At 48.6% G+C, this 26,287-nt stretch overlaps 1 protein-coding gene across 1 annotated transcript; it reads right to left on the reverse strand.

The window, feature by feature from the left end:
• Window positions 1–19: 19 nt before the first annotated feature.
• On the reverse strand, window positions 20–26,221 carry LOC101133263 (uncharacterized). The gene is given in 5 exon segments (XM_063700267.1): window positions 20–1,789; window positions 1,792–1,853; window positions 1,856–2,083; window positions 2,086–7,377; window positions 25,671–26,221. Coding segments are annotated over 4 exon segments (597 nt in total). The 5' UTR covers window positions 2,303–7,377; window positions 25,671–26,221; the 3' UTR covers window positions 20–1,699.
• Between the last annotated feature and the right edge of the window lie 66 nt (window positions 26,222–26,287).

The following is a 26,287-nucleotide window of genomic DNA, read 5'->3' on the forward strand; positions in this document are numbered from 1 at the left end:
GTGCATAAGGGTTCCTTTTTTTCTTTTCTTTTTTTCTTCAGACAGGGTCTCACTCAGTCGCCTACGCTGGAGTGCAATGGTATGAACATAGCTCACTGTAGCCTTGAACTCAGGCTCAAGTGATCCTCCCACCTCAGCCTCCTAAGCAGCTGGGACTACAGGCATGCACCACCATACCCAGCTAATTTTTTATTTTGAAGTTTTGTAAACACAGGGTCTCACTATGTTGCCCAGGCTAGTTGAAACTCCTGGTCTCAAGCGATCCTCTCACCTCAGCCTCTCGAGTAGGGTTTATACCTTCTGAAACTTGTAAGAAAAGGAAACACTGAATAGCAACAAAATGAAAATACACCTCCGGCTAACAATCCCTACCCATTCATTACCTCTCAAGATTAGGCACCATTGAAGCCTTGTCATTTTCCTGTTGATGTGGATATTTGGATAGTCAGTGCCTTACAGGAGTTGCTTTTTTTTTTTTTAACCTCACTGAAACTTGGCATCATTTCTCTGAGACATGGCTGGTGTAACGTCATGAGGATGGGCCGTCAACTTCAGGACCTGACTCTAGGAACTTCAGAGACCACACGTTTTACTCTAACAGGAGTTGGCTTGTAGCACCCTGATGGTTTGTACCACCAGGAAAGAGAGGAAAGTGGCAATGAAACTGAAATGAGCTGTTGTCTCACCCTCTGCAGGAATTCCCCTCTTCCTTTCCATGCCCTCCACAACACCATGGCTTGGGCTATTGATCTCTTAGCGGACAGAGCCTGGGCCCCTTCCTCTGTCACATTTCCCTCCCACCAGAACTCCAATAGAGCCCACTAACATAGTCCTAGATGCCCCCAAGTGCCTTGAAAGTGGGGTGCAATCCAAAATTCGAATAGTCCATTAATATAGTCCTAGACCCCCAAGTGCCTTGAAAGTGGGGTGCCATCCTGAAGGAGGGTGCAGCGGGGGGAAAGACCACAAGATAGGCTCATCCTTCTGGTTCTCCAGCCCATGTCCCTGCTGGACAGGCCAAGGCTGGCTCTGCTGCGCCTATCACCCCCACCCTGAGCCCACACTGCCACCTGCCGGCTCGCTGCTGCCACTGCTCAAAGTGAACAAGTCAGGCCCTGAAGAATGAGGAAGCCCCTCCTCTCACCTTGAAACACAATACCCACCAACACTCATAATTGCAGACAAAACCCGTCATTTTAATCCTGGGCTTTTCTTCCACCCTTGAGATGTTCTATGAGGTTTAACCCATTCAAGTATTCCATTTATGGGGCTCACCCCCGCCCCGCCAGCATCTCTCTCTGGACAAAGCCTGACACTTATGTCCCCCTCTCTGTATGCAAAATAATCACCCCTCTGTTCTGAACATCACTAGGCATGGCTCTGGTGCCACCTCCGTGCTCTGGGGCTCCACCTCCTGGGAATGAATGCAGAAACTTCCACAGTGATGGTGTCCAGCCATGTGCTGCCCCCAACCGAAACCACCCCACACCGACACCCAGCTCCCACCACAAAGACTTAGGATCCCACAGGCCTTTGGGACTGTCACGCTCTTGGCTTTTCCTGCTCCTCCATCCACGACATGCCCTATGTTGTGGTGTGTCACATATGGCACCACATTCAAGGTCCTTTGCACATTCCTAAGGAGATGCCGCCTGTCTGTGCCAGGGGCCGAGGAGAACACCCCAGGTACCTGGGCTCATCAGAGGCCCAAGGAGATGGAAGGTGAAGCTGCATCACAGGACGATGGAGACAGGGGCCCCAGGGCCAGACCCTGGGATGAGGATGTGGGTGCGAGAGTTTGGTTAGGGAAGTGTTCCCAGGAGTACCAGATGGAGTGAGGCAGGAAACAAGGCAAGGAAGCCAGTGAGGGGGTCGCCAAGCAGGTCACCACTGCAGGCCACTGAGCGCAGTCCCACTGGTGACTCTGAGACACAGAGTAGAACGCACCTCAAAGTGACGCCCGCCCTCAGGTGGGGGAGATGGGTTGTTTGTACCCTGATGCTCAGCAGACATTTTTGGAGGCTGCCCTTTGGAGAATGTTCATTCCTGCCCCTTGTGGAGGCCAAATGGGCTCCTCTGGCCAGAAAAAGTCTTCAGGGGAGTCACCGTGCTGGCGATGATGCCATCGTGATAGTCCACAAGAGCCATCATTGGGTCCCCGTGTATGGGCGTGGCGAGGTCCCAGGTCTCTGCAAAGGGCTCCAGCAGCTGCTGCCACACACAAGCAACAGGCATCGCCCAGAAGAGGGCGGAAGGAGGGTTGATACAGAGTAAGGCTGTTCACAGCCACCACGAGGAACATCCATTGTCACACTGGCCAAGCCCACATGCACATACACACACTGGGGCCCCTCCCACCAAGTTCCTAGAGATACCCCTGGCACACGCTCACATGTAGCATCCCTCAGCTCCACCTCCTGTGGTTTCGTGGACATTTGCTCAGACAGCTTTGGTGCACACACACTAGTGCCCTTCTCACTTAGAGCTTGTGCACATACACACTTGGTGTTGCACACTCCAGTGCCACTGACACTCCCACTCAGCTGTTCCTATCCATGCCCACCTGCATGTCCAGGCTCTTGGCATGAGCGGTGGAGACACAGTAAGCTTCATCATCTGAGGAAGTGAATCTTCTGTCCTGGTCTCTGCTTTGCTTCACCCCACATTGCATGTCCTCGGGGCCAGAGGAACTCTCTGGAGCCCAGGACTGGTTGCCTAGATCAGGCCGGGTATCTCTGGGCTTGGGGGCTGGGCAGATCTTTACCCCCAGGGTGGCAGTCCAGTTGTGCCAGCCCAACATGTCTCCAAGAAATCCAAGGTTGCAGGTCCTCATGCCCTGCCGTCCCCACCTCAGCCATGCCACCACTGACCATCTCACCAGCATGACTCCTGGGGGCCTGGGGCTGCCTGTCTCTCTTCCACTGCCAGTGGCTGCCTGGTCCACAGCCCACCCCAAGGCTGGCACCATCTGAACTGTGTGGTGGAGTAGAAAGGCATCCCTTGAAAAGGACCCTCCACTCCCTGCCACTCTGAGCCTCATTATCCAACTGCAAGAGTCAGAAACCCAACTTGAATCTTCATGAGCAAGGAAGAATACTTACTGAATTGTCCAAGTCAGGCATGGCTGGATCCAGAAAGTCTGGGAATATGGGCAGGTATGTCATCTCTCTCTGGATTCTGCTGTCCACCACAGTGCCTTCATTCTCCCATCAGAACAAAAGTATGGAAGCCCCAAGTCTACTTTGGTTGGTTCATAATCCAAAACAAAGAGATCCTCTCTCTCCCAGAGAGCAAATACCAAGTCTCAGAGAAAACTGGCCCAGACATGTCCTTATCCCTGACTCTCTGAATGGCTGTGGCTGGGATTAGGGTCTCTGTTGTTTGTTTGTTGTTTGTTTTTGAGTCAAAGTCTCACCCTGTCGCCCACACTGGAGTGCAGTGGTACGATCTCGGCTCACTGCAACCTCCGTCTCCCAGGTTCAAGCGATTACCCTGCCTCAGCCTCCTGAGTAGCTGGGATTACGGGCATCCTGAGTAGCTGGGATTACGGGCACATGTCACTGCGCCCAGCTAAATTTTTGTATTTTTAGTAGAGACGGGGTCTCACCATGTTGGCCAGGCTGGTCTTGAACTCATGACCTCAGGTGATCTGCCTGCCTTGGCCACCCAAAGTGCTGGGATTACAGGCGTGAGCCACCGCACCCAGCCGGGATTACGGTCTCTGGCTGACTGAGCCTGGGTCATGCCAAAGCAGCCCTTGCACATCTCCCATGCCTCCATCTCCCATGCCTCCATCTCCCCTCCCTGCCTGCCACTCTGTGGAGGGTGGAGGAGAAGGAGCCACATTCATCTCTCCTGGAATGGCTTCTGCAAAGAAAAGAGGGGAGGAGGCTGGGAGGACTGGAGACACACAGACGAGCAGCCTCTGCCATGTTCCCTTGACAGGGACAGGCCCTACCCCTCAGATCTCAGTCTGAGCGATGACCCCAAGTCACAGATAGACAATGAGCTGGGCAGTGAGTCAGGGCAGGTGCTGGGGCAGGGTCAGGCGGAGAGTGGTTGCTAAGCAGGGCCCATGGCAAAGAAAGGAGGAAAGAGCAACAGCCTCCAGCCAGGCCTGAGGGCTCCAGGCTCACTGGACACCATCTTGAATCTGTGCCAGCTCTTTCCCATGGTTGCCATAGCAGGGAGGGGGCTTGGATCAGAGAGGCCCAGCTCCACTGCCCACTGGAAGGGGCCCCAGCCAGCTGCAGGGAGCCAGCTGAGCTCCACACTGAGGGCAGTCTGTGACTTGTGGACTTACAAGACTCTTCCAAGGAATACACTCACCCACAGTGTATGGTTACACAGTTTTGTTCCTGAAGAGGAACATAAATTTGGGCAAAAGGCCAAGGTATGAATCTATGCAACTGGGCCTGAGACTCCACTCCAGGCACTGACTTCTCCCTAGGACAATCTCACCATGGGCTCCTGCCTCTTCTCCTCCTTACAGCCCTTCCCTTCCTGGGCTGTCCCCAAGGGCCTGAGTTATGCCTCCCAGACTAGGGGCCTGGAATTGTGGCCCAAGCTGACTCCTGTCCAGGTGGTGGGCCCAGCACAGAGCCCAGGAGGGTTTATGGGGTAATCAGCAGGAACTCCCAGCTCAATTATGAGAGAAACAGTGCTTCCTGCCAGTCACACAGACTTGATGACAGTAAGTGCTGAGTTCCAGACCTGGGACCCTCTGCCCAGCCAGCATCCCCATCCAGCTTCTCCTCCTCACCCTCTGCAGAATGGGCACATGACTCAGGCTCAGCCAGCCAGAGACCCTGTGGCCTCTGAGCTCCTAAGCTCTGCAAGGAACCTGGGAGCTGCTGTGAGTGAAGGCTGAGTATGGGGACCCAGAGGTCTGGCTTCTCTGCTTCTGTCATCAGCTCACCATGTGAACTTGAACCAGGCCTCAGGACCCCCATGCCCCATCAGCTCACCTAGGCCAAAGCAGCCCCTGCAGATCTCCCATGCCTCCACCTCCCCTCCCTGCCTGCACTGTTCCCAAAGTCAGTCACACGGACGGGCAGAGAGAGCAGGTTCTCACGAAATCAGTCACTCCCCCAAGGACCCAGAAAATGTGAACAATGCAATTAACACCAAATCCAACTGTTGAAGGAGGCTGCAGAGAGCCAACAGGGAGAAGCAAGGCTGACTCCAGCATGAGAGGGCAGGGAAGGGGTGATTTTAGGCACCATGCCCAGCGTTCTCACCCTCACTGTCTCAGCCACCCTGGGAAAGATGAGAGTGGCTGGCAGTTCACAGGCATGACAGGTTCCCCATGAGGGGAACGGAGGACTAAGATGTCCAGAATGAATGTAGTTAGTAAGCAACCAAAAGCAATAGAAGAATCACAGTGGTGGGGCAGGGGGGTGGGGGCCTTGGAATGTACCAATTTGTGGAATTTAACAAGAAAAAAACAAAGGCCATTCTAGGCCTCTCCCTAGGGAAAAAAACTGCCTGGGGTCGAAGAATGAGAGAAAAAGAGAGAACCTTGGCCTGGTGACTATACTCTTCAACACAACTCAGGGAGGCCAGGTGTGGTGGCTCACACCTATAACCCCAGCACTTTGGGAGGCAGAGGTGGGAGGCTAGCTTGAGCTCAGGAGTTGGAAACCAGCCTGGGCAACATAGTGAGACCTTATCACTACCAAAAAAAAAAAAAAAAAAAAAAAACTGTTTTAATTAGCCAGATGCTATGGGGTGTGCCTGTAGTCCCAGCTACAGGGGAGGGTGGGACAGGAGGATTGTTTGAGCCCAGGAGGTCAAGGCTGCAGTGAGCTGATTGTGCCACTGTACTCCAGCCTGGGCAACAGAGTGAGATCATATCTCAAAAAACAAAAAACAAAAACAAACAAACAGAAAACTACACTGCTGGCTTTTAAGATGGAGGAAGAGGCCCTGAGCCAAGGAATGTAGGTGGCCTCTAGGAACTGGAAAAAGCAAGGAAATGAATTCTCCCCAAAGGAACAAGCCCAGTGAGACTGATTTTGGACCTCGGTCTGACCTTTAAAAGTATAAAATAGGCCAGGCAAGGTGGCTCACACCTGTAAGCCCAGCACTTTGAGAGGCCGAGGCAGGCGGATTGCCTGAGGTCAGGAGTTCGAGACCAGCCTGGGCAACATGGTGAAACCCTGTTTCTACTAAAAATACAAAAATTAGCTGGGCGTGATGGTGGGCACCTGTAATCCCAGCTACTTGGGAGTCTGAGACAGGAGAATCACTTGAACCCAGGAGGTGGAGGTAGCAGTGAGCCGAGACCGCACTGTTGTACTTCAGCCTGGGCAAGAAGAGTGAAACTCCATCTCAAAAAAAACCAAAAAAAAGTATAAGTTAATAAATACTTCTTCTTTTAAACCACTAAACCCGTAGAAATTCACTGCAGCATCAATAGGAAACGAATACACTTGGGTTCCAATCCCAGCTCTTGCTCTCCCTGCCTCAATCTCTTGGTTCATAAGATGAGAGGAAGGCAGATTTGGACAAGTGATGGGCAAAGGCCTCTCTAACCCTCTTTGACCCCAGGCTGTGATCATGCCAACTCTTAGCATTCTCTCACATGAACCTGCCCTGGGCCTTACCTGTGTCTTCATTTCAGAGGGAGGTAGACAGGGAAGCCAAGGGGTGGCCACGTGTGACCCTGGACCTAACATTTCTGATGTTCAGGATCAGATGAGCCCATGTGTGTGAATGAGTAGCACCCACAGTGCTGTGGGTAGTGACTATCTGGAGCCAGTAGTGTGGGTGGTAAAGGAATTTACCAAGACAGTTGTGGATACAGAAAGGCAGATTTATTAGAGAAGGTAGGAAAGAGAGAAAATATGTTGCAAGGTTGCAATGGGCAGCACAGCAGAGACAGGGCTGTCTGCACAGAGGCAGAGGCTGGAGGGAAGTTTTATAGGATCATGCTGGAGGGGGCTACATATAGAAAGGGGTTGTGCTGCTGAACTATCACGGTGCTACTCCAGGGGGATCTATTTTCGAGTAGAACTCCAACTGGGATGCAGTTTCTCAATCAAAGGGATATGAACTGCCCTGGCCACTGAATTCAGAGAACATTGTAGGGGGCAGGGGAGTTGGGAGCAGGGAGCAGAGATCCCAGCTGTGACGAGCCCAGGTCTGAGGCAGCTCCAAGACCAAGCACCCAGGTGGCTGTCCTTCCTGGTGACTGGAGAGGCAGGAGCCCAGCAGAGTCTCATAGAAAGCAAATGACAATCAAGAACCAGGTCCTCAGCCAGATGCGGTGGCTCATGCCTGTAATCTCAGCACTTTGGGAGGCCAAGGTGGGCAGATCACCTCAGGTCAGGAGTTTGAGATCAGCCTGGCCAACATGGTGAAATCCCATCTCTACTAAAAAAAAAAAAAAAAAAAAAAAAAAAATTAGCCAGGCATAGTGGCACATGCATGTAGTCCCAACTACTTGGGAGGCTGAGGCAGGAGAATCGCTTGAACCCAGAAGGTGGAGGTTGCAGTGGGCCAAGATCACGTCACTGCACTCCAGCCTGGGCAACAAAACGAGACTCTGTTTCAATAAAATAAAATAAAATAAAATAATAAAATAAAAAGAAACCTCTAAATTGATTGAGATCTGCCTCCGACACTTTTCAGTTTACAAAAACATACCTAAGAATTGGCCACCCAGGGGCAGGAAGCTGGGGTTTCTATCCAGTAACTCTCACCCCGCTGGCCCTTGGTTGGTTGAGGGTCGCCACCTTCCTGGCGCTTCCAGCCTGTCCCGCACACTAGCAGAGTATGCCTCTGCAGCCAGGAGCACTCAGGCATGAGGCATTACAGGGGATATCTGGATGGGATGGTAGTGTGGAAAGATGCAGATGCTGATGTGCCTGGTCTTCATTTTTTGTGGGGCAGGGGGACAAAGAAAGGACAAATCCTGACCTAGGCCCTGCTCCACTGGGAGGGGCCCGGTCACCCTCCGATCTCAGCCTTTCAGAGTGACAAGCAGTGGCAGGGCCTGGCTGCACATAGCTTTATCTCTTGCTAGCACAACTTCCTCCTTTGCTTCCAGATTGGGCTTTGGAGCAGGAGAGGCAGGACCCATCCATTCCTCCGAGTGCCCAGCCTGAGCCTGGCCTGGGACAGGACTCTCTCCTCCATATCCAGCCCCCCCGAAGCCACCATGATCAGGTCCCAATCCCCAGGCCCAGGCGAAGCTGCTCTGGGTGAGACCCTCCTGGGCAACATCATCAGCTACTACCAGGAGATGGCAGGGGAGGGCCGGCTCGATGTCTGCAGGCAAGCAGCCCTCACCCACAGGGCCAGGTGGCTCCTGGGCAGGAGGGCCCCTCCATGGCTCTGTCTGCCAGAGGAAGTGGCCCTTGCTCTGGGTGGCTGCCGTTGTGGGGATCCCAGCCCTGTCCCAAAAGTCAGCCCTGAGCTGGTGCATGCACTAGAGTTCCTGGAGCTGATCTCTGTCAACCTGCTTCTGTTTCCCTGGAGGAAGGAAATGAGGTCCCTAAAGGTAGGCACTGCCACACGTCTGAGCAAGGGGGGTTCAGCCAGGGGTTGGGGCTCTGCCTCTGGGAGAAACAGCATGCCCATCATATCCATTGACTTCAGTCCCATTTCAGTTTAAGAAATTGAGGGCTAAAGAGACAGATGCAACTTATCCATGGTCAACAGCTAGCAAGTGGTACCACTGCTCCTAACCACGAGACCAGCGGTCCCCAACCTTTTTGGCACCAGAGGCCAGTTTCATAGAAGACAATTTTACACAGACAGGGTGGAGGGATGGGGGCGGGGGTTGGTTTCAGGATGAAACTCTTCCACCTCAGACCATCAGGCATTAGATTTTCATAAGGAGCATGCAACCTAGATCCCTCTCATGCACAGTTCACAATAGGGTTGGTTCCACTTCTTTGAGAATCTAATGCCACTGCTGATCGTGACAGGAGGCGGAGCTCAAGTGATAATGGTTGTTTGCCCGCCACTCGCCTCCTGCTCTGCGGCCAGGTTCCTAACAGACCATAGACCAGTACTGGTCCAAGGCCTGGGGATTGGGGACTCCTGCACTGGACTATTACTGCCTCTCCGAGGAAAGATGAACCAAGGTGCTCATAATAAACAACGGGAGGAGTTGGGCTTTAGAGAGCTACCAGAGAGGTTTTGTTTTTTTGTTGTTTTTCATTTTGTTTTGTTCTTGAGACAGAGTCTTGCTCTGTCGCCCAGGCTGGAGTACAGTGGCGCAATCTTGGCTCACTGCAACTTCTGCCTCTCAGGATCAAGCGATTCTCCTGCCTCAGCCCCCTGAGTAGCTGGGATTACAGGTGTCCACCAACACACCTGGCTAATTTTTGTATTTTTAGTAGAGACGGGGTTTCACCATGTTGGCCATGCTGGTCTCAAACTCCTGACCTGAAGTGATCTGCCTGCCTCGCCCTCCCAAAGTGCTGGGTTTACAGATGTGAGCAATCACACTCGGCCCCTACCAGAGTTTTAATTTCTTCCTGCTCCAGGCCCTGACTGCTAGGCTGGGAGCTGGGATACCTAGAGCCTTACCCCAGCTCAGTCACTCTCTTTTTGCGTTTTTTTGTTTTTTTGAGATGGAGTCTCGCTCTGTGGCCCAGGCTGGAGAGCAGTGGTGCAATCTGTGCTCACTGCAACCTCCACCTCCTGGGTTCGAGCAATTCTCCTGCCTCAGCCTCCCAAACAGCTGGGATTACAGGCGCCTGCCACCATGCCCGGCTAATTTTTTTGTATTTTTAGTAGAGAGGGGTTTCACCATGTTGGCCAGGCTGGTCTCGAACTCCTGACCTCAGGTGATCCGCCCTCCTTGGCCTCCCAAAGTGCTGGGATTACAGGCGTGAGCCACCACACCCAGCCACTTTCTCAGTGTCTTTGGACAGATCCTGCTTTGTCTTTGAGCCTCAGTGTACCCCTGATCATGGGCCAGGCTTTCCTTTGGCCAAATGCCCTCATCCACGTGCTTCTCAGAAGCCCCTGGTGTCCCTCGGCACCAGCCCTTGGTCCTGCCTGGCCTGGCCCCTCTCAGCCACTCTGCTGAGGCCTGTCCCACTCCTAACAAGCTCCCTTGTCTGTTCTAGATGTACACTGGGAGCTTTACCTACTGGGTGCGATCTGTGCTTTCCAGACACAAACTGGATGCCATCCTGGGCAGGCTGGGCTACACAGCCACCTTGGAGTCTGAGTTCTCACTGGTCCAGGCCATCAGCAAAGAGAATGTCAAGCAGATGGTGTTCGAGATCTTCCTGGTGAGGGTCTCATGTGAAGCCGTTCTCAGAACCGCGGGCACATGGATGCTTGAGCCGGGCACAGAGAAACTCGCTAGGACCCACAGCAGGCACAGCTCAGAGAAAAGGCTGGTGAAGCCCTGCAGCTGCCTCAAGGGGGTTCAGCCAGGCCCAGGTTCTGGGGGACCACAGCAAGGTCCCTTAGAAGGGGTGGGGTCCGAGAGGGCCCTGGCAGAGGGCACTGCTGGCCAGAGATCTCTGCCCATGGCTCTGAGCCCATCTGAGGTCTCAACAGCTCCCAACAGCCTCCCCAGTGGCTCTCCAGTCCTCTAGGGCCCCCAGTGCCATGGCAGCACATGCCTGGACAGTGAGGAGGACCTGCCTTGCTTCAGTGACCCTGTCTTACACTGGATGCCCTGGTTTCCCAAGGACATTTTCCTGAGAAGCCTGAAGGGAAACCAACTCCCAGGCCCAGCCCTGGCCCCTGGCCCTTCATCGGGTGAGGTGGTCACCGCCTCAGGGTGCAGCAGGGGGCAGCCCCTGGTCTCGGATGCAGTTCCTGAGAGCAGAGAAGTCACCATTCTTAGCCAGCTCTGCCCGACACCAGGTCCCCAATCTCCAGGGCAGCCCTTAGACCGGAAGCCAGAAGCATAGCTGGAGCTGGCCAGCCGCAGAATAGACACCGCACCTCCCAGCACCTCTTCCGAGAGGAATGAGCTCTGTGAGTGCTCCCTCACCTTCTTGGCCCCCCAACTCCTGCAGGCCATCCTAGAGGCATCCCACGCCCTGAGGTGGAGGAAGATGGACAACTAGGGCCTCTTGTGGGGCCAGAGCCAACTGGTGATGATGGCAGCCCAGAAAGTGGAGTCACTCCATTCTGGAGGTCTACCCAGGCTCCCCTGCATGGATGAGAGCACCCCAGCACCCACTATACCCCCCAGTGGGGGCTGGTGGCACCAGTACCCACCCAAAGACACCATCCCAGCAATAGCTGAGGGAGTGATCTCTCGCTAATACAGGGCAGGCACCCTGAATAAGCAAATAGCTCTCACTGTGATGTCCACCAGGAGGTGACTGCTGGGAGAGGTGCTAGACCTGGGATCACAGCACAGGAGGAGAAGCAGGGCACGGGGGAAGAGTGGCCAAACCTATGGCTTGCTTGTGAGGCATAGGAGCCAATCTGCTAACCCCAAAAGGTCTCAAATTCCAGCCCTGCCATCGATGGCTTGTGTGACCTTGGGCAACTCACTCCACCTCTATGAGCCTCGTTTTCCTCATCTGTAAAGTGACTATGGTCAGACCTCCTTCCCAGGAGGCTGGGAAGAGTTAGTGAGGTGAGGTGTGCTCAGTGCCCATCAGAGACCGACCCAGAGAAGGGCCCCTCCCTTTAGGTTTTCTGTCCCCTTCATGTCCCAGTTCAGTTGTGTGACCCTGGGTAAGTCATCCTGCAGCTCTGAGTAGCCGCTTCCCTCAGCAGCCTTCAGACCCACTTCACCTATCACAGTGCAAATAAAGAGGGCATAGATGTGTAGACAATTGGATGTGTAGTACACCCTTAATCCATCTAGGATCCGCTACTGGCCTCCCTTTTCTTTCGGCTAATTTGTTGGGAGCTCAGGGTCAACTCTCATGCCTGCTCTCCATCCAGGAGCGGGGGCACCCCCTCTACCTGCCATCTCCTTCCCCTTTATGTACACATATACATGCACATGTGCACACAAATAGGTACATTCAGGTATGGCACATGCACATACACACACCCTTAGTCATTCCTCATTGGGATCCCAACAGAGGGCATCCTCCTCCAACCAGGGGCTTCTCTATGTGGTGGCAGGTGTCACTAACCCAGGGACAGCCTCTAGGCTTCCCATCTGTGAAATGGGAAAAATTAAATAGGCGAAGGTCCCTTCAGGGTGCAAAGCAGGTGTTTAATAATTGTTGGTACCTGCCTTTGCTCTCCCTGAAACTGAGCATATAACCACACCACTTTCAGTCCTTAAGACCAAGGGGGGGCCTCAGGCTGGAAGGATTTTAAAAGCTTTGGCTCCACCTGCATCCAAGTCAGACAGCAGTCCTAAAACAGCCCCTACACAGGCTTTCTGAGACATAAATCAGGAAGCAGTATGCACTGGGCAGCACAGGGCACGCTGGTTATCACCCACTCATCCATCCAACCATCCATCCCTCCCTGCCTCCCACCCTCCCTCCTTCCCTTGATCCTTCCTTCCTTCCCTCCATCCAACCATCCATCCATCCCTGCCTCCCATCTCCCTCCCGCCCTGGATCCTTCCTTCCTTCTTTCCTTCCTTCCCTCCATCCAACCGTCCATCCATCCCTGCCTCCCACCTCCCTCCTGCCCTTGATCCTTCCTTCCTTCTTTCCTTCCTTCCCTCCATCCATCCATCCATCCTTCCATCCATCCATCCCCACCTCCCACCTTCCTTTCTTCCTTCCTTCTATCCATCCAGCCATTCATCCATCCAACCATCCATCCATCCATCCATCCATCCACCCATCCATCCATCCACCCATCCTAATCACTTAGCACAGCATCTGGCAGCCCACAGCCAAGCTGGAGAGCTGTCAGGGTGTGGAGCATTATCGGGAAAGTGAGGGAGCCACACCCCAGCCACAAGCCTCCATCAGGAACATCAAAAACAAGTGAGGCCAGGTGCGGTGGCTCATACCTATAATCCCAGCACTTTGGGAGGCCAAGACGGGAGGATCACTTGAGCCCAGGAGTTTGAGACCAGCCTGGACAACATAGTAAGACCTTGTCTCTATTAAAAAAAAAAATTAGGAGGTGGAGCCAAGATGGCCGAATAGGAACAGCTCCAGTCTACAGCTCCCAGCATGAGCGATGCAGAAGACGGGTGATTTCTGCATTTCCAACTGAGGTACCGGGTTCATCTCACTGGGGAGTGTCGGAAAGCGGGTGCAGGACAGTGGGTGCAGCGCACCGAGCATGAGCCAAAGCAGGGTGAGGCATCGCCTCACCCAGGAAGCGCGAGGGGTCAGGGAATTCCCTTTCCTAGTCAAAGAAAGGGGTGACAGACGGCACCTGGAAAATTGGGTCACTCCCACCCTAATACTGCGCTTTTCCAATGGTCTTAGCAAATGGCACACCAGGAGATTATATTCCACGCATGGCTCAGAGGGTCCTACGCCCACGAAGCCTCGCTCATTGCTAGCACAGCAGTCTGAGATCAAACTGCAAGGTGGCAGCAAGGCTGGGGGAGGGGCGCCCGCCATTGCCAAGGCTTGAGTAGGTAAACAAAGCAGCCAGGAAGTTCGAACTGGGTGAAGCCCACTGCAGCTCAAGGAGGCCTGCCTGCCTCTGTAGACTCCACCTCTGGGGACAGGGCACAGCCAAACAAAAGGCAGCAAAATCCTCTGCAGACTTAAATGTCCCTGTCTGACAGCTTTGAAGAGAGTAGTGGTTCTCCCAGCACGCAGCTGGAGATCTGAGAATGGACAGACTGCCTCCTCAAGTGGGTCCCTGACCCCTGAGTAGCCTAACTGGGAGGCACCCCCAAGTAGGGGCAGACTGACACCTCACACAGCCGGGTACTCCTCTGAGACAAAACTTCCAGAGGAACGATCAGGCAGCAACATTTGCTGTTCACCAAAATCTGCTGTTCTGCAGCCTCTGCTGCTGATACCCAGGCAAACAGGGTCTGGAGTGGACCTCTGGCAAACTCCAACAGACCTGCAGCTGAGGGTCCTGACTGTTAGAAGGAAAACTAACAAACAGAAAGGACATCCACACCAAAACCCCATCTGTACGTCACCATCATCAAAGACCAAAGGTAGATACAACTACAAAGATGGGGAAAAAACAGAGCAGAAAAACTGGAAACTCTAAAAATCAGAGTGCCTCTCCTCCTCCAAAGGAACACAGCTCCTCACCAGCAACAGAACAAAGCTGGACGGAGAATGACTTTGACGAGTTGAGAGGAGAAGGCTTCAGATGATCAAACTACTCCAAGCTAAAGGAGGAAGTCCAAACCCATGGCAAAGAAGTTAAAAACCTTGAAAAAAAATTAGACGAATGGCTAACTAGAATAACCAATGCAGAGAAGTCCTTAAAGGACCTGATGGAGCTGAAAACCAAGGCACGAGAACTACGTGACGAATGCACAAGCCTCAGTAGCCGATTCGATCAACTGGAAGAAAGGGTATCAGTGATGGAAGATCAAATGAATGAAATGAAGTGAGAAGAGAAGTTTAGAGAAAAAATAATAAAAAGAACACAGCCTCCAAGAAATATGGGACTATGTGAAAAGACCAAATCTACATCTGATTGGTGTACCTGAAAGTGATGGGGAGAATGGAACCAAGTTGGAAAACACTCTGCAGGATATTACCCAGGAGAACTTCCCCAACCTAGCAAGGCAGGCCAACATTCATATTCAGGAAATACAGAGAATGCCACAAAGATACTCCTTGAGAAGAGCAACTCCAAGACACATAATTGTCAGATTCACCAAAGTTGAAATGAAGGAAAAAATGTTAAGGGCAGACAGAGAGAAAGGTCGGGTTACCCACAAAGGGAAGCCCATCAGACTAACAGCTGATCTCTCGGCAGAAACTCTACAAGCCAGAAGAGAGTGGGGGCCGATATTCAACATTCTTAAAGAAAAGAATTTTCAACCCAGAATTTCATATCCAGCCAAACTAAGCTTCATAAGTGAAGGAGAAATAAAATACTTTACAGACAAGCAAATGCTGAGAGATTTTCTCACCACCAGGCCTGCCCTAAAAGAGCTCCTGAACGAAGCACTAAACATGGAAAGGAACAACTGGTACCAGCCACTGCAAAAACATGCCAAACTGTAAAGACCATTGAGGCTAGGAAGAAACTGCATCAACTAATGAGCAAAATAACCAGCTAACATCATAATGACAGGATCAAATTCACACATAACAATAATGTAAATGGGCTAAATGCTCCAATTAAAAGACACAGACTGGCAAATTGGATAAAGAGTCAAGACCCATCAGTGTGCTGTATTCAGGAAACCCATCTCACGTGCAGAGATACACATAGGCTCAAAATAAAGGGATGGAGGAAGATCTACCAAGCAAATGGAAAACAAAAAAAGGCAGGGGTTGCAATCCTAGTCTCTGATAAAACAGACTTTAAACCAACAAAGATCAAAAGAGACAAAGAAGACCATTACATAATGGTAAAGGGATCAATTCAAGAAGAAGAGCTAACTATCCTAAATATATATGCACCCAATACAGGAGCATCCAGATTCATAAAGCAAGTCCTTAGAGACCTACAAAGAGACTTAGACTCCCACACAATAATAATGGGAGACTTTAACACCCCACTGTCAACATTAGACAGATCAACGAAACAGAAAGTTAACAAGGATATCCAGGAATTGAACTCAGCTCTGCACCAAGCGGACCTAATAGACATCTACAGAACTCTCCACCCCAAATCAACAGAATATAATTCTTTGCAGCACCACACCGCACCTATTCCAAAATTGACCACATAGTTGGAAGTAAAGCACTCCTCAGCAAATGTAAAAGAACAGAAATGATAACAAACTGTCTCTCAGACCACAGGCAATCAAACTAGAACTCAGCATTAAGAAACTCACTCAAAACCGCTCAACTACATGGAAACTGAACAACCTGCTCCTGAATGACTGCTGGGTACATAACGAAATGAAGGCAGAAATAAAGATGTTCTTTGAAACCAACGAGAACAAAGACACATCATACCAGAATCTCTGGGACACATTCAAAGCAGTCTGTAGGGGGAAATTTATAGCACTAAATGCCCACAAGAGAAAGCAGGAAAGATCTAAAATTGACACCCTAACATCACAATTAAAAGAACTAGAGAAGCAAGAGCAAGCACATTCAAAAGCTAGCAGAAGGCAAGAAATAACTAAGATCACAGCAGAACTGAAGGAGATAGAGACACAAAAAACCTTTCAAAAAAATCAATGAATCCAGGAGCTAGTTTTTTGAAAAGATCAACAAAATTGATAGACTGCTAGCAAGACTAATAAAGAAGAAAAGAGAGAAGAATCAAATAGATGCAACAAAAAATGATAAAGGGGATATCACCACCAATCCCACAGAATTACAAACTACCATCAGAGAATACTATAAACACCTCTACGCAAGTAAACTAGAAAATCTAGAAGAAATGGATAAATTCCTCGACACATACACCCTCCCAAGACTAAACCAGGAAGAAGTTGAATCCCTGAATAGACCAATAATAGGCTCTGAAATTGAGGCAATAATTAATAGTTTACCAACCAAAAAAAGTCAAGGACCAGATGGATTCACAGTTGAATTCTACCAGAGGTACAAGGAAGAGCTGGTACCATTCCTTCTGAAACTATTCCAATCAATAGAAAAACAGGGAATCCTCCCTAACTCATTTTATGAGGCCAGCATCATCCTGATACCAAAGCCTGGCAGAGACCCAACAAAAAAAGAGAATTTCAGGCCAATATCCCTGATGAACATCAATGCAAAAATCCTCAATAAAATACTGGCAAACCGAATCCAGCAGCACATCAAAAAGCTTATCCGCCACGATCAAGTGGGCTGCATCCCTGGGATGCAAGGCTGGTTCAACATACACAAATCAATAAACGTAATCCAGCATATAAACAGAACCAAAGACAAAAACCATATGATTATCTCAATAGATGCAGAAAAGGCCTTTGACAAAATTCAACAACCCTTCATGCTAAAAACTCTCAATAAATTAGGTATTGATGGGACGTATCTCAAAATAATAAGAGCTATCTATGACAAACCCACAGCCAATATCATACTGAATGGGCAAAAACTGGAAGCATTCCCTTTGAAAACTGGCACAAGACAGGGATGCCCTCTCTCACGACTCCTATTCAACAGTGTTGGAAGCTCTGGCCAGGGCAATCAGGCAGGAGAAGGAAATAAAGGGTATTCAATTAGGAAAAGAGGAAGTCAAATTGTTCCTGTTTGCAGATGACATGATTGTATATGTAGAAAACCCCATCATCTCAGCCCAAAATCTCCTTAAGCTGATAGGCAACTTCAGCAAAGTCTCAGGATGCAAAGTCTCAGGATACAAAATCAATGTGCAAAAATCACAAGCATTCTTATATACCAATAACAGACAGAGAGCCAAATCATGAGTGAACTCCCATTCACAATTGCTTCAAAGAGAATAAAATACCTAGGAATCCAACTTACAAGGGACGTGAAGGACCTCTTCAAGGAGAACTACAAACCACTGCTCAATGAAATTAAAGAGGATACAAACAAATGGAAGAACATTCCATGCTCATGGGTAGGAAGAATCAGTATCGTGAAAATGGCCATACTGCCCAAGGTAATTTACAGATTCAATGCCATCCCCATCAAGCTACCAATGACTTTCTTCACAGAATTGGAAAAAACTACTTTAAAGTTCATATGGAACCAAAAAAGAGCCCACATTGCCAAGTCAATCCTAAGCCAAAAGAACAAAGCTGGAGGCATCATGCTACCTGACTTCAAACTATACTACAAGGCTACAGTAACCAAAACAGCATGGTATTGGTACCAAAACAGAGATATAGACCAACGGAACAGAATAGACCCCTCAGAAATATTGCCGCATATCTATAACCATCTGATCTTTGACAAACCTGATAAAAACAGGAAATGGGGAAAGGATTCCCTATTTAATAAATGGTGCTGGGAAAACTGGCTAGCCATATGTAGAAAGCTGAAACTGGATCCCTTCCTTACACCTTACACAAAAATTAATTCAAGATGGATTAAAGACTTAAATGTTAGACCTAAAACCATAAAAACACTAGAAGAAAACCTAGGCAATACTATTCAGGACATAGGCATGGGCAAGGACTTCATGTCTAAAACACCAAAAGCAATGGCAACCAAAGCCAAAATTGACAAACAGGATCTCATTAAACTAAAGAGCTTCTGCACAGCAAAAGAAACTACCATCAGAGCGAACAGGCAACCTACAGAATGGGAGAAAATTTTTGCAATCTACTTATCTGACAAAGGGCTAATATCCAGAATCTACAAAGAACTCAAACAAATTTACAAGAAGAAAAACAAACAACCCCATCAAAAAGTGGGCAAAGGATATGAATAGACACTTCTCGAAAGAAGACATTTATGCAGCCAAAAGACACATAAAAAAATGTTCATCATCACTGGCCATCAGAGAGATGCAAATCAAAACAACAATGAGATACCATCTCACACCAGTTAGAATGGTGATCATTAAAAAGTCAGGAAACAACAGGTGCTGGAGAGGATGTGGAGAAATAGGAACACTTTTACACTGTTGGTGGGACTGTAAACTACTTCAACCACTGTGGAAGTCAGTGTGGCGATTCCTCAGGGATCTAGAACTAGACATACCATTTGGCCCAGCAATCCCATTACTGGATATATACCCAAAGGATTATAAATCATGCTGCTATAAAGACACATGCACATGTATGTTTATTGCAGCATTATTCACAATAGCAAAGACTTGGAACCAAGCCAAATGTCCAACAATGATAGACTGGATTAAGAAAATGTGGCACATACACACCATGGAACACTATGCAGCCATAAAAAATGATGAGTTCATGTCCTTTGTAGGGACATGGATGAAGCCGGAAACCATCATTCTCAGCAAACTATTGCAAGGACAAAAAACCAAACACCACATGTTCTCACTCATAGGTGGGAACTGAACAATGAGAACACATGGACACAGGAACGGGAACATCACACACTGGGGCCTGTTGTGGGGTGGGGGGACGGGGGAGGGATAGCATTGGGAGACATACCTAATGTTAAATGACGAGTTAATGGGTGCAGGACACCAAGATGGCACATGTATACATATGTAACTAACCTGCACGTTGTGCACATGTACCCTAAAACTTAAAGTATAATTTAAAAAAAAATTAAAATTAGCCAGCCATGTAGTCCCAGCTACTCAGGAGGCTGAGATGGGAGGACTGATTGAGCCCAGGAGCTCAAGGCTGCAGTGAGCCGTGATTACACCACTGCACTCCAGCCTGGGTGACAATTAGACCCTGTCTCTTAAAATAAATAAATGGAAAAAAAAAAAAAAAGAACAGGCTGATCTGGAGGCAGAGCAGGTCAGCAATCTCAGGAGAAGGATGAGGCAAGAGGCTGCGTCAGCTTGGAACCATGACAGCCACTCCAAGGCATATCCCCCAGGGCACCTGACCTGCAGCAAAGGAACCTGGGAGAGCAACTTAGGCCAAGGATTCCAGAGGCAGGAAAGGCGAGCTAATTATTTTTTTATTCATTCTTTTCTGACCATTAACATAATAAGCATGCTCATTCCAAACCAAAACAGAACTTTTGCTCTCTCCACTAAGCCTGCCGCTCCCGCGTTCCCCATCTGGGTAAATGAGTCCACCATCCACTCACTCACTCCAATCCAATGCAGACATCACCCTTGACCGACATATATCTCTCTCTCCTCTCTCTTTCCTCCTCCCCCCGCTCTCTCTCTCTACAACATCCTTCATCCAATTCCTAGCTCCTCTCTTTCACAACAGAGTCTGAATCCAACCCCTTCCCACCTCCTTCCACAGTAACCAAATTCACCATCCTCTCTCACTCACGTCCCTGGAGGCTGCCAGCCTTCTGCAGCCTGTGCTCCACCCGAACGCCGGAGGATTCCGTTAAACCTACATTAGGGCTGTGCGTGGTGGCTCATGCCTGTAATTCCAGCACTTTGGAAAGCTGAGGTGGGAGTACTGCTTGAGTCCAGGAGTTTGGGACCAGCCTGGGCAACACAGAAAGACCCCGTCTCTATATATTTAAAAAATAAAATAAAATAGAAAATGTTAAAAAAAAAAAAAAAAAAACCTACATTTGATCATGATTCTCATGTGTTCAGTTCCCTCCAGGGGTGCCCGAGGCCATATCAAGTCCTAGGCTCAGCCCCTCACTTTCCCTCTGAACTCATCTCAGGTCCCTTCCCCATTGTCCGCTGTAGCCAAAGCCACCCTGGCTTCTGGAAGGTTCTGGAACATGCTGAGCCTGGCCCTATTCCCAGCCTCTGCACAGACTGTTCCCTCTGCTCTGTCTCCCTACCCTACCCTGCCATGTTCTCTTCCTTGTTATTCACATCTCCCCTTAAATGTCACCTTCTCAGAGAGGCCCCCTCTGACCAACCATCTATCACATCAGCTTAATTTTCTGCACAAAGATTTTAATTCATGTATTCATTTTCCATTTCCTCCCATTAGAAGATAAGCTCCATGAGAGATAAACTTCATCTTGTCTCATTCACCGTTATTTCCAAGGATCCATCATATTAAACCATCAAATGAGTAGAAAACTTAGAAAGTACAGATGAATATGAAAACGAAAGCAAACCTTACCATAATTTCCACCATTCAGAGATACCCAATGTCACCACATTCCTGCAATTCCTCCCAGTCTTTTTTCTATATACGCATATATTAAACATTTGGGATTGTAATATTTACAGTGTTATGCTCTGCCTTTATTTCCCATGAAGGGCGTTATTCTAACTAATTTTAGATGGAGAGAAAAGTTGCAAAATAGTACAAAGAACTCCTTTCCACTCCTGGCCCTGCTTCTCCTGAAGTTGACATCTTATGTAACCATAGTATAATGATCAAGAACAGGAAATTAATATTGATACAATGTTCTTAACTATACTACAAACCTTATTTAAGTTTCCCCAATGTTCCATTAATATCCTTTCTCTATTGCAGGAGCATATACAGGATCCCACATTGCACTGAAGTTGACATCTTATGTAACCATAATATAATGATCAAGAACAGGAAATCAATATTGATACAATGTTATTAACGATACTACACATATTATTTAAGTTTCCTAGTGTTCTATTAAAATCCTTTCTCTATTCCAGGAGCCCATCCAGGATCCCACATTGCATTTGTATATTTTCCTTTGTCTCCTCCAGTCTGTAATAGTTCTTGATTTTCCCTTGTCTAACACGATCTTGATGCTTTTAAAGAGTTTTTTCCAATCAGTTATTTTGTTGAATGTCCCTCCATTTGGGTTTGTCTGGTGCTTTCTTATTACTGGAGTCAAGTATGCATTTCTGGCAAGGATACCACACCAAAAAAAAAAATGATGCTGCCAGGCATGATGGCTCACACTGTAATCCCAGCACTTTCAGAGGCCAAGGCAGGCAGATCACTTGAGCTCAGGAGTTCGAGTCCAGCCTGGGCAACATGACAAAACCCTTCTCTACAAAAAATACAAAAAATTAGCCAGCCTGGTGGCACACACCTGTAGTCCCAGCTCCCCGGGAAGCTGAGGAGGATCACCTGAGCCCAGGAGGTCGAGGCTGCAGTGAGCTGTGATTGCGCCACTGCATTCCAGCCTGGGTGACAGAGTGAGACCCTGTCTCAAAAAAAAAAAAAAAAAAAAAAAAAGATGCTGTCCTCAGTGCATCTTTGTAAAGGCTTCATGATGTCACTACGTCTTATTACCTTAATCACTTATTAAGCCGGTTTCTATGGGGTTTCCATCTCCACTGTCAAATTAGTTAATTTCTTTCCCTTTTTACTTGATAAGTATATTAGGGGAAATAGGAACTATGCAAATCTTGTTTCTCCTCAAACTTCTGTCCACTAATTTTAGTATCAACAGGTAAATCTTGTCTGTGATTATATATATATATATATACACAGGTGTGTATATGCCAGGTGTGATGGTGTGCGCCTGTAGTCCCAGCTACTTGGGAGGCTGAGATGTGAGAATAGATTGAGTCCGGGGGTTCAAGGCTGAAGAGAGCTGTGATTGTACCACTGCACTCCAGCCTGGGTAACAAAGGAAGACCCTGTCGCTAAATAAATAATAAATAAAATTATATATAGATGGATACAGAAATATAGATTGTGTGTGTGTGTGTGTGTGTGTGTTTATGTGTGCTTAGTATACATACTTATGTTTCCTAGCTCTGTCCTGAGTGGGTCTCAGGACCCACTAGACGGAGTCTCGCTCTGTCACCTAGGCTGGAGTGCAGTGGCACGATCTCGGCTGACTGCAAGCTCCGCCTCCTGGGTTCTCGCCATTTTCCTGCCTCAGCCTCCAGAGTAGCTGGGACTACAGGCGCCCGCCACCATGCCCAGCTAATTTTTTGTATTTTTAGTAGAGACAGGGTTTCACCGTGTTAGTCAGGATGGTTTCGATCTCCTGACCTTGTGATCCGCCTGCCTCGGCCTCCCAAAGTGCTGGGATTACAGGCATGAGCCACTGCACCTGGCCTGTCTGTGATTTTTTAACTGTGGTGTTTGTGTAATGGCAAGTCTCTGTTTCCCTCTTGCCTTTTGTGTGTATTAACTGGAAATCTATCATAAGGAAGCACTCCCTTTCTTCCCTATTTACTTATTTCTTCAACTGTTTATATCAGCATGGATTCGTGGATATTTATTTTAGTCTATGTGTTAGAATCCAATACTATCATAATTTATTTTGTTCCTCAAACTGTTCCAGCTTTGGCCGTTAGGAACCTCAGGCAAGCTCCTCAATTCCCTTGACATGGCTCCATCATCCCCCCACATCCCTGCACTTTCTTTCTAGCACCACAAGATATTCCAGGGTCATCCTGTCATTCCCCTGTGGCATCCCTGGAATCAACCACATCTCCTAGGAGACCTGGTTCCTTTTACAGGAGAATGATGTTTAGACACCAAGTACTGGGTACCGGGTGTGCTCACTGTTACTGGGTGCCATTGCCTCTAGACCCACTCAGGACAGAGCTAGGAAACATAAGTATGTATACTAAGCACACATAAACACACACACACACACACACACACACACACACACAATCTATATTTCTGTATCCATCTATATATAATTTTATTTATTATTTATTTAGCGACAGGGTCTTCCTTTGTTACCCAGGCTGGAGTGCAGTGGTACAATCACAGCTCTCTTCAGCCTTGAACCCCTGGACTCAATCTATTCTCACATCTCAGCCTCCCAAGTAGCTGGGACTACAGGCGCACACCATCACACCTGGCTAATTTTTGTATTTTTTGTAGAGATGGGGTTTTGCCACATTGCCCAGGCTGATCTCTAACTCCTGGGCTCAAGCTATTCACCTGCCTTGGCCTCCCAAAGTGCTGGGATTACAAGAGTGAGCCACCAGAGCGTAAAATTTTAAAATCATGAGTTTAGACTGACACCTCCTATTCTAACCCAGCACCACAGGGTTTATTCTAGACCCCTATTATTTGTAACCTCTTTCACTAACAGTAAGAAATCCAGCCCTCATAGTCTACAATCTATTTACTTGTTTGTTCAACTTTAGTATACATAGTTTCAGAATCACTAACCTATACTGAGAAACATTTTTTTTTTTTGCCCATTGCAACCTCTGCCTCCTGGGTTCAAGCAATTCTCAGCCTTCCGACATAGCTGGGATTACAGGCGTGTACCACCACGCCTGGCTAATTTTTGTATTTTTAGTAGAGACAGGGTTTCACCATGTTGGTCAGGCTGGTCTCTAACTCCTGACCTCAGGTGATCCGCCCACCCTGGCCTCCCAAAGTGCTGGGATTACAGGTGTGAGCCACCACGCATGGTCGAGAAACATTTTTAATAACTATACAACTTTTATGTACAGAAATTTTTGCCTTTACTCTTACCATATCCAGTAAAGATACTGTTTTCCACAGTTATTTGTTAGTTCTGTTCTTTCCTGCCCCCTTCAGTATGGTTATGTTACTCACCTGTGATATGGTGGAGTTCATCTGTAATTTTGTTTTCTGTTTTCCCTACATCCTGGTTGCTCTTATTTATTTTGGCAGTATGTGAAGGTTATGTGAAACATTGCTACATCACAGTATGTAACAGTCAGTTACAGAAAAAGACATTTCAGGCTGGGCGCAGCGGTTCACTAATCCCAGTACTTTGGGAGACCAAGGTGGGCATATCACTGGAGAGCAGGCAGGCCAACCTGGGGAAACCCTGTCTCTACTAAAAGTACAAAAATTAGCCAGGCGTAGTGGCACACACCTGTAATCCCAGTTACTCAGGAGGCTGAGGCACGAGAATCACTTGAGCCTGGGAGGTGGGGCTTGCAGTGAGCCAAGATCACACCACTGCACTCCAGCCTGGGCGACAGGGCGAGACTCTGTCTCAAAAAAATAAATAAATAAAATAAAAAGATATTTCAGAGAAGTGTCATTCCCTTCTCATCCCTGTAGCCCAGTCTCATCCTTCCCTTCTTTCTAGCCCTTTCCCACCAACCTATTTTGTCTCTGGGCGTCCTTCCTATATTTCCTTTGCATCTGTGTATTTTCTTCTATCGCTTTTCTTTTTATTTTTCGAGATGGAGTTTCATTCTTGCTGCCCAGACTGGAGTGCAATGGCGCAGTCTCGGCTCACTGCAGCCTCCAACTCCCGGGTTCAAGTGATTCTCTTGCCTCAGCCTCTCAAATAGTTGGGATTACAGGTGCCCACCACCACGCCTGGCTAACTTTTTTGTATTTTTGGTAGAGATGGGGTTTCACCATGTTGCAGGCTGGTCTCGAACTCCTGACCTCAGGTGATCCACCCACCTCCCAAAGTGCTGGGATTACAGGCGTGAGCTACTGCGCCTGGCCTCTCTTCTTTCTAATATAAAGGGTAGCATACTATAGACACTCATTTGGGCATTGCTTTTTTCACATAACTTTATGTCCTAGACATTACTTCATATCCATTCAGAGAGATCTTCCTCATTCTTCTATATAGCTGCATAGTACTCCACCATGTGAATGGAAAATGGTTTATTTGACCACTCTCTTATGTATGCATCTTTAGATTGTTTCCAATATTTTGTAATGATTAACCATCTCCCAGGACACCTGTGTTCCACAGAGCCCAGTCTGGTAAACAACAGTCTTAAAGAAAAAAAAGAAGAGACACAGAAAGAAATTCAAGACAGCTTCTGTGGACAGCAGTAAATGGCAATACCCATTCTGGATTCCACAACATAGGCTTTCTCTTAGCTTCTGTTTAATGATAGCTTTTGCCAAGTTCACCATCTTATGTAAACTAGAGGAACACGAAATTCACTCTAGCCTTAGGAAAGCTGAGGGGATGGGATTATTAGGAAAAGAAAGTGTGTGCCAGTAACCCTGAGGCCTTCAGTGAGTAATCCTGGCCAAGCCCAGCGCAGCCAGGGATGTATTATTGCTATTCCATTCTGAACAATGGATGACTGACATTTGCAAGAGCTTGCCAATTATTTTAATAACTAACTCTTCAGGGTGGAGAGGGCCAAGGAGATGGGTGTTCCTCATTCCACACACATGTGAACACTTGGGGGCGCTCCCCACCCCAGGGCTCTAGGAAAAAAGAAGTGATTCAGATTCCATAGCACCCTGTGGGTAGACCGGTTTCAGGACCACCTTTTACCTGCTCTGAGGTTTAAATGGCACCACCGTCCCTCGGGTCTAATGGTGCAAGTCTGCAGGAAGATTGTTCTGACTGATATATTCCCCAGGCGGGGGGACACTTCTCATCTAGGTAGAGGGCTCCTACGGAAATGAAAGGGGCAGAAAGAGAAAGTGAAAAGTAAAAACAAGCTGGGTAATGTTTCCAGAGGTCCACATTCACTCGTTTGTAAATTCGGTCACTCACGCTATTGGAACAAGGATGAGGTGGTTTCATTCCTCACAGAGTTAGGCCTCGCAAGGGACATTACGGTATGGGATGGGAATGGTGAGGGTGAGGATGAGGGTAGGATGACGTGGGGGCAGAGGGGAGAGGGAGGTGAAGCCCAAAGGACCCCACAGCGCTGATGCCAGGTCATGTGACCCGGTCTATGGGTGGGCACTGCCCTCTTGCCTTTCCCCCCACCTCCCAGGGCCTCTAGCAAAGCCTCGTAGGAACCTTCCAGCTTATCTTAGTTATGCCTTGGAAAGGGACATTACCAGCATCTGGATTAAAGAGTGGATGGGGAGCAGTGGGCTCTGATGCCAACTGTGCCCAGAGCAGGAGCTCCAGCTGCCATCCTGGACAGTCAGGCCCTG

The sequence above is a fragment of the Gorilla gorilla genome, chromosome 18 (genome assembly GCF_029281585.2).
Source record: "Gorilla gorilla gorilla isolate KB3781 chromosome 18, NHGRI_mGorGor1-v2.1_pri, whole genome shotgun sequence".
Classification (NCBI taxonomy): Eukaryota; Metazoa; Chordata; class Mammalia; order Primates; family Hominidae; genus Gorilla; species Gorilla gorilla.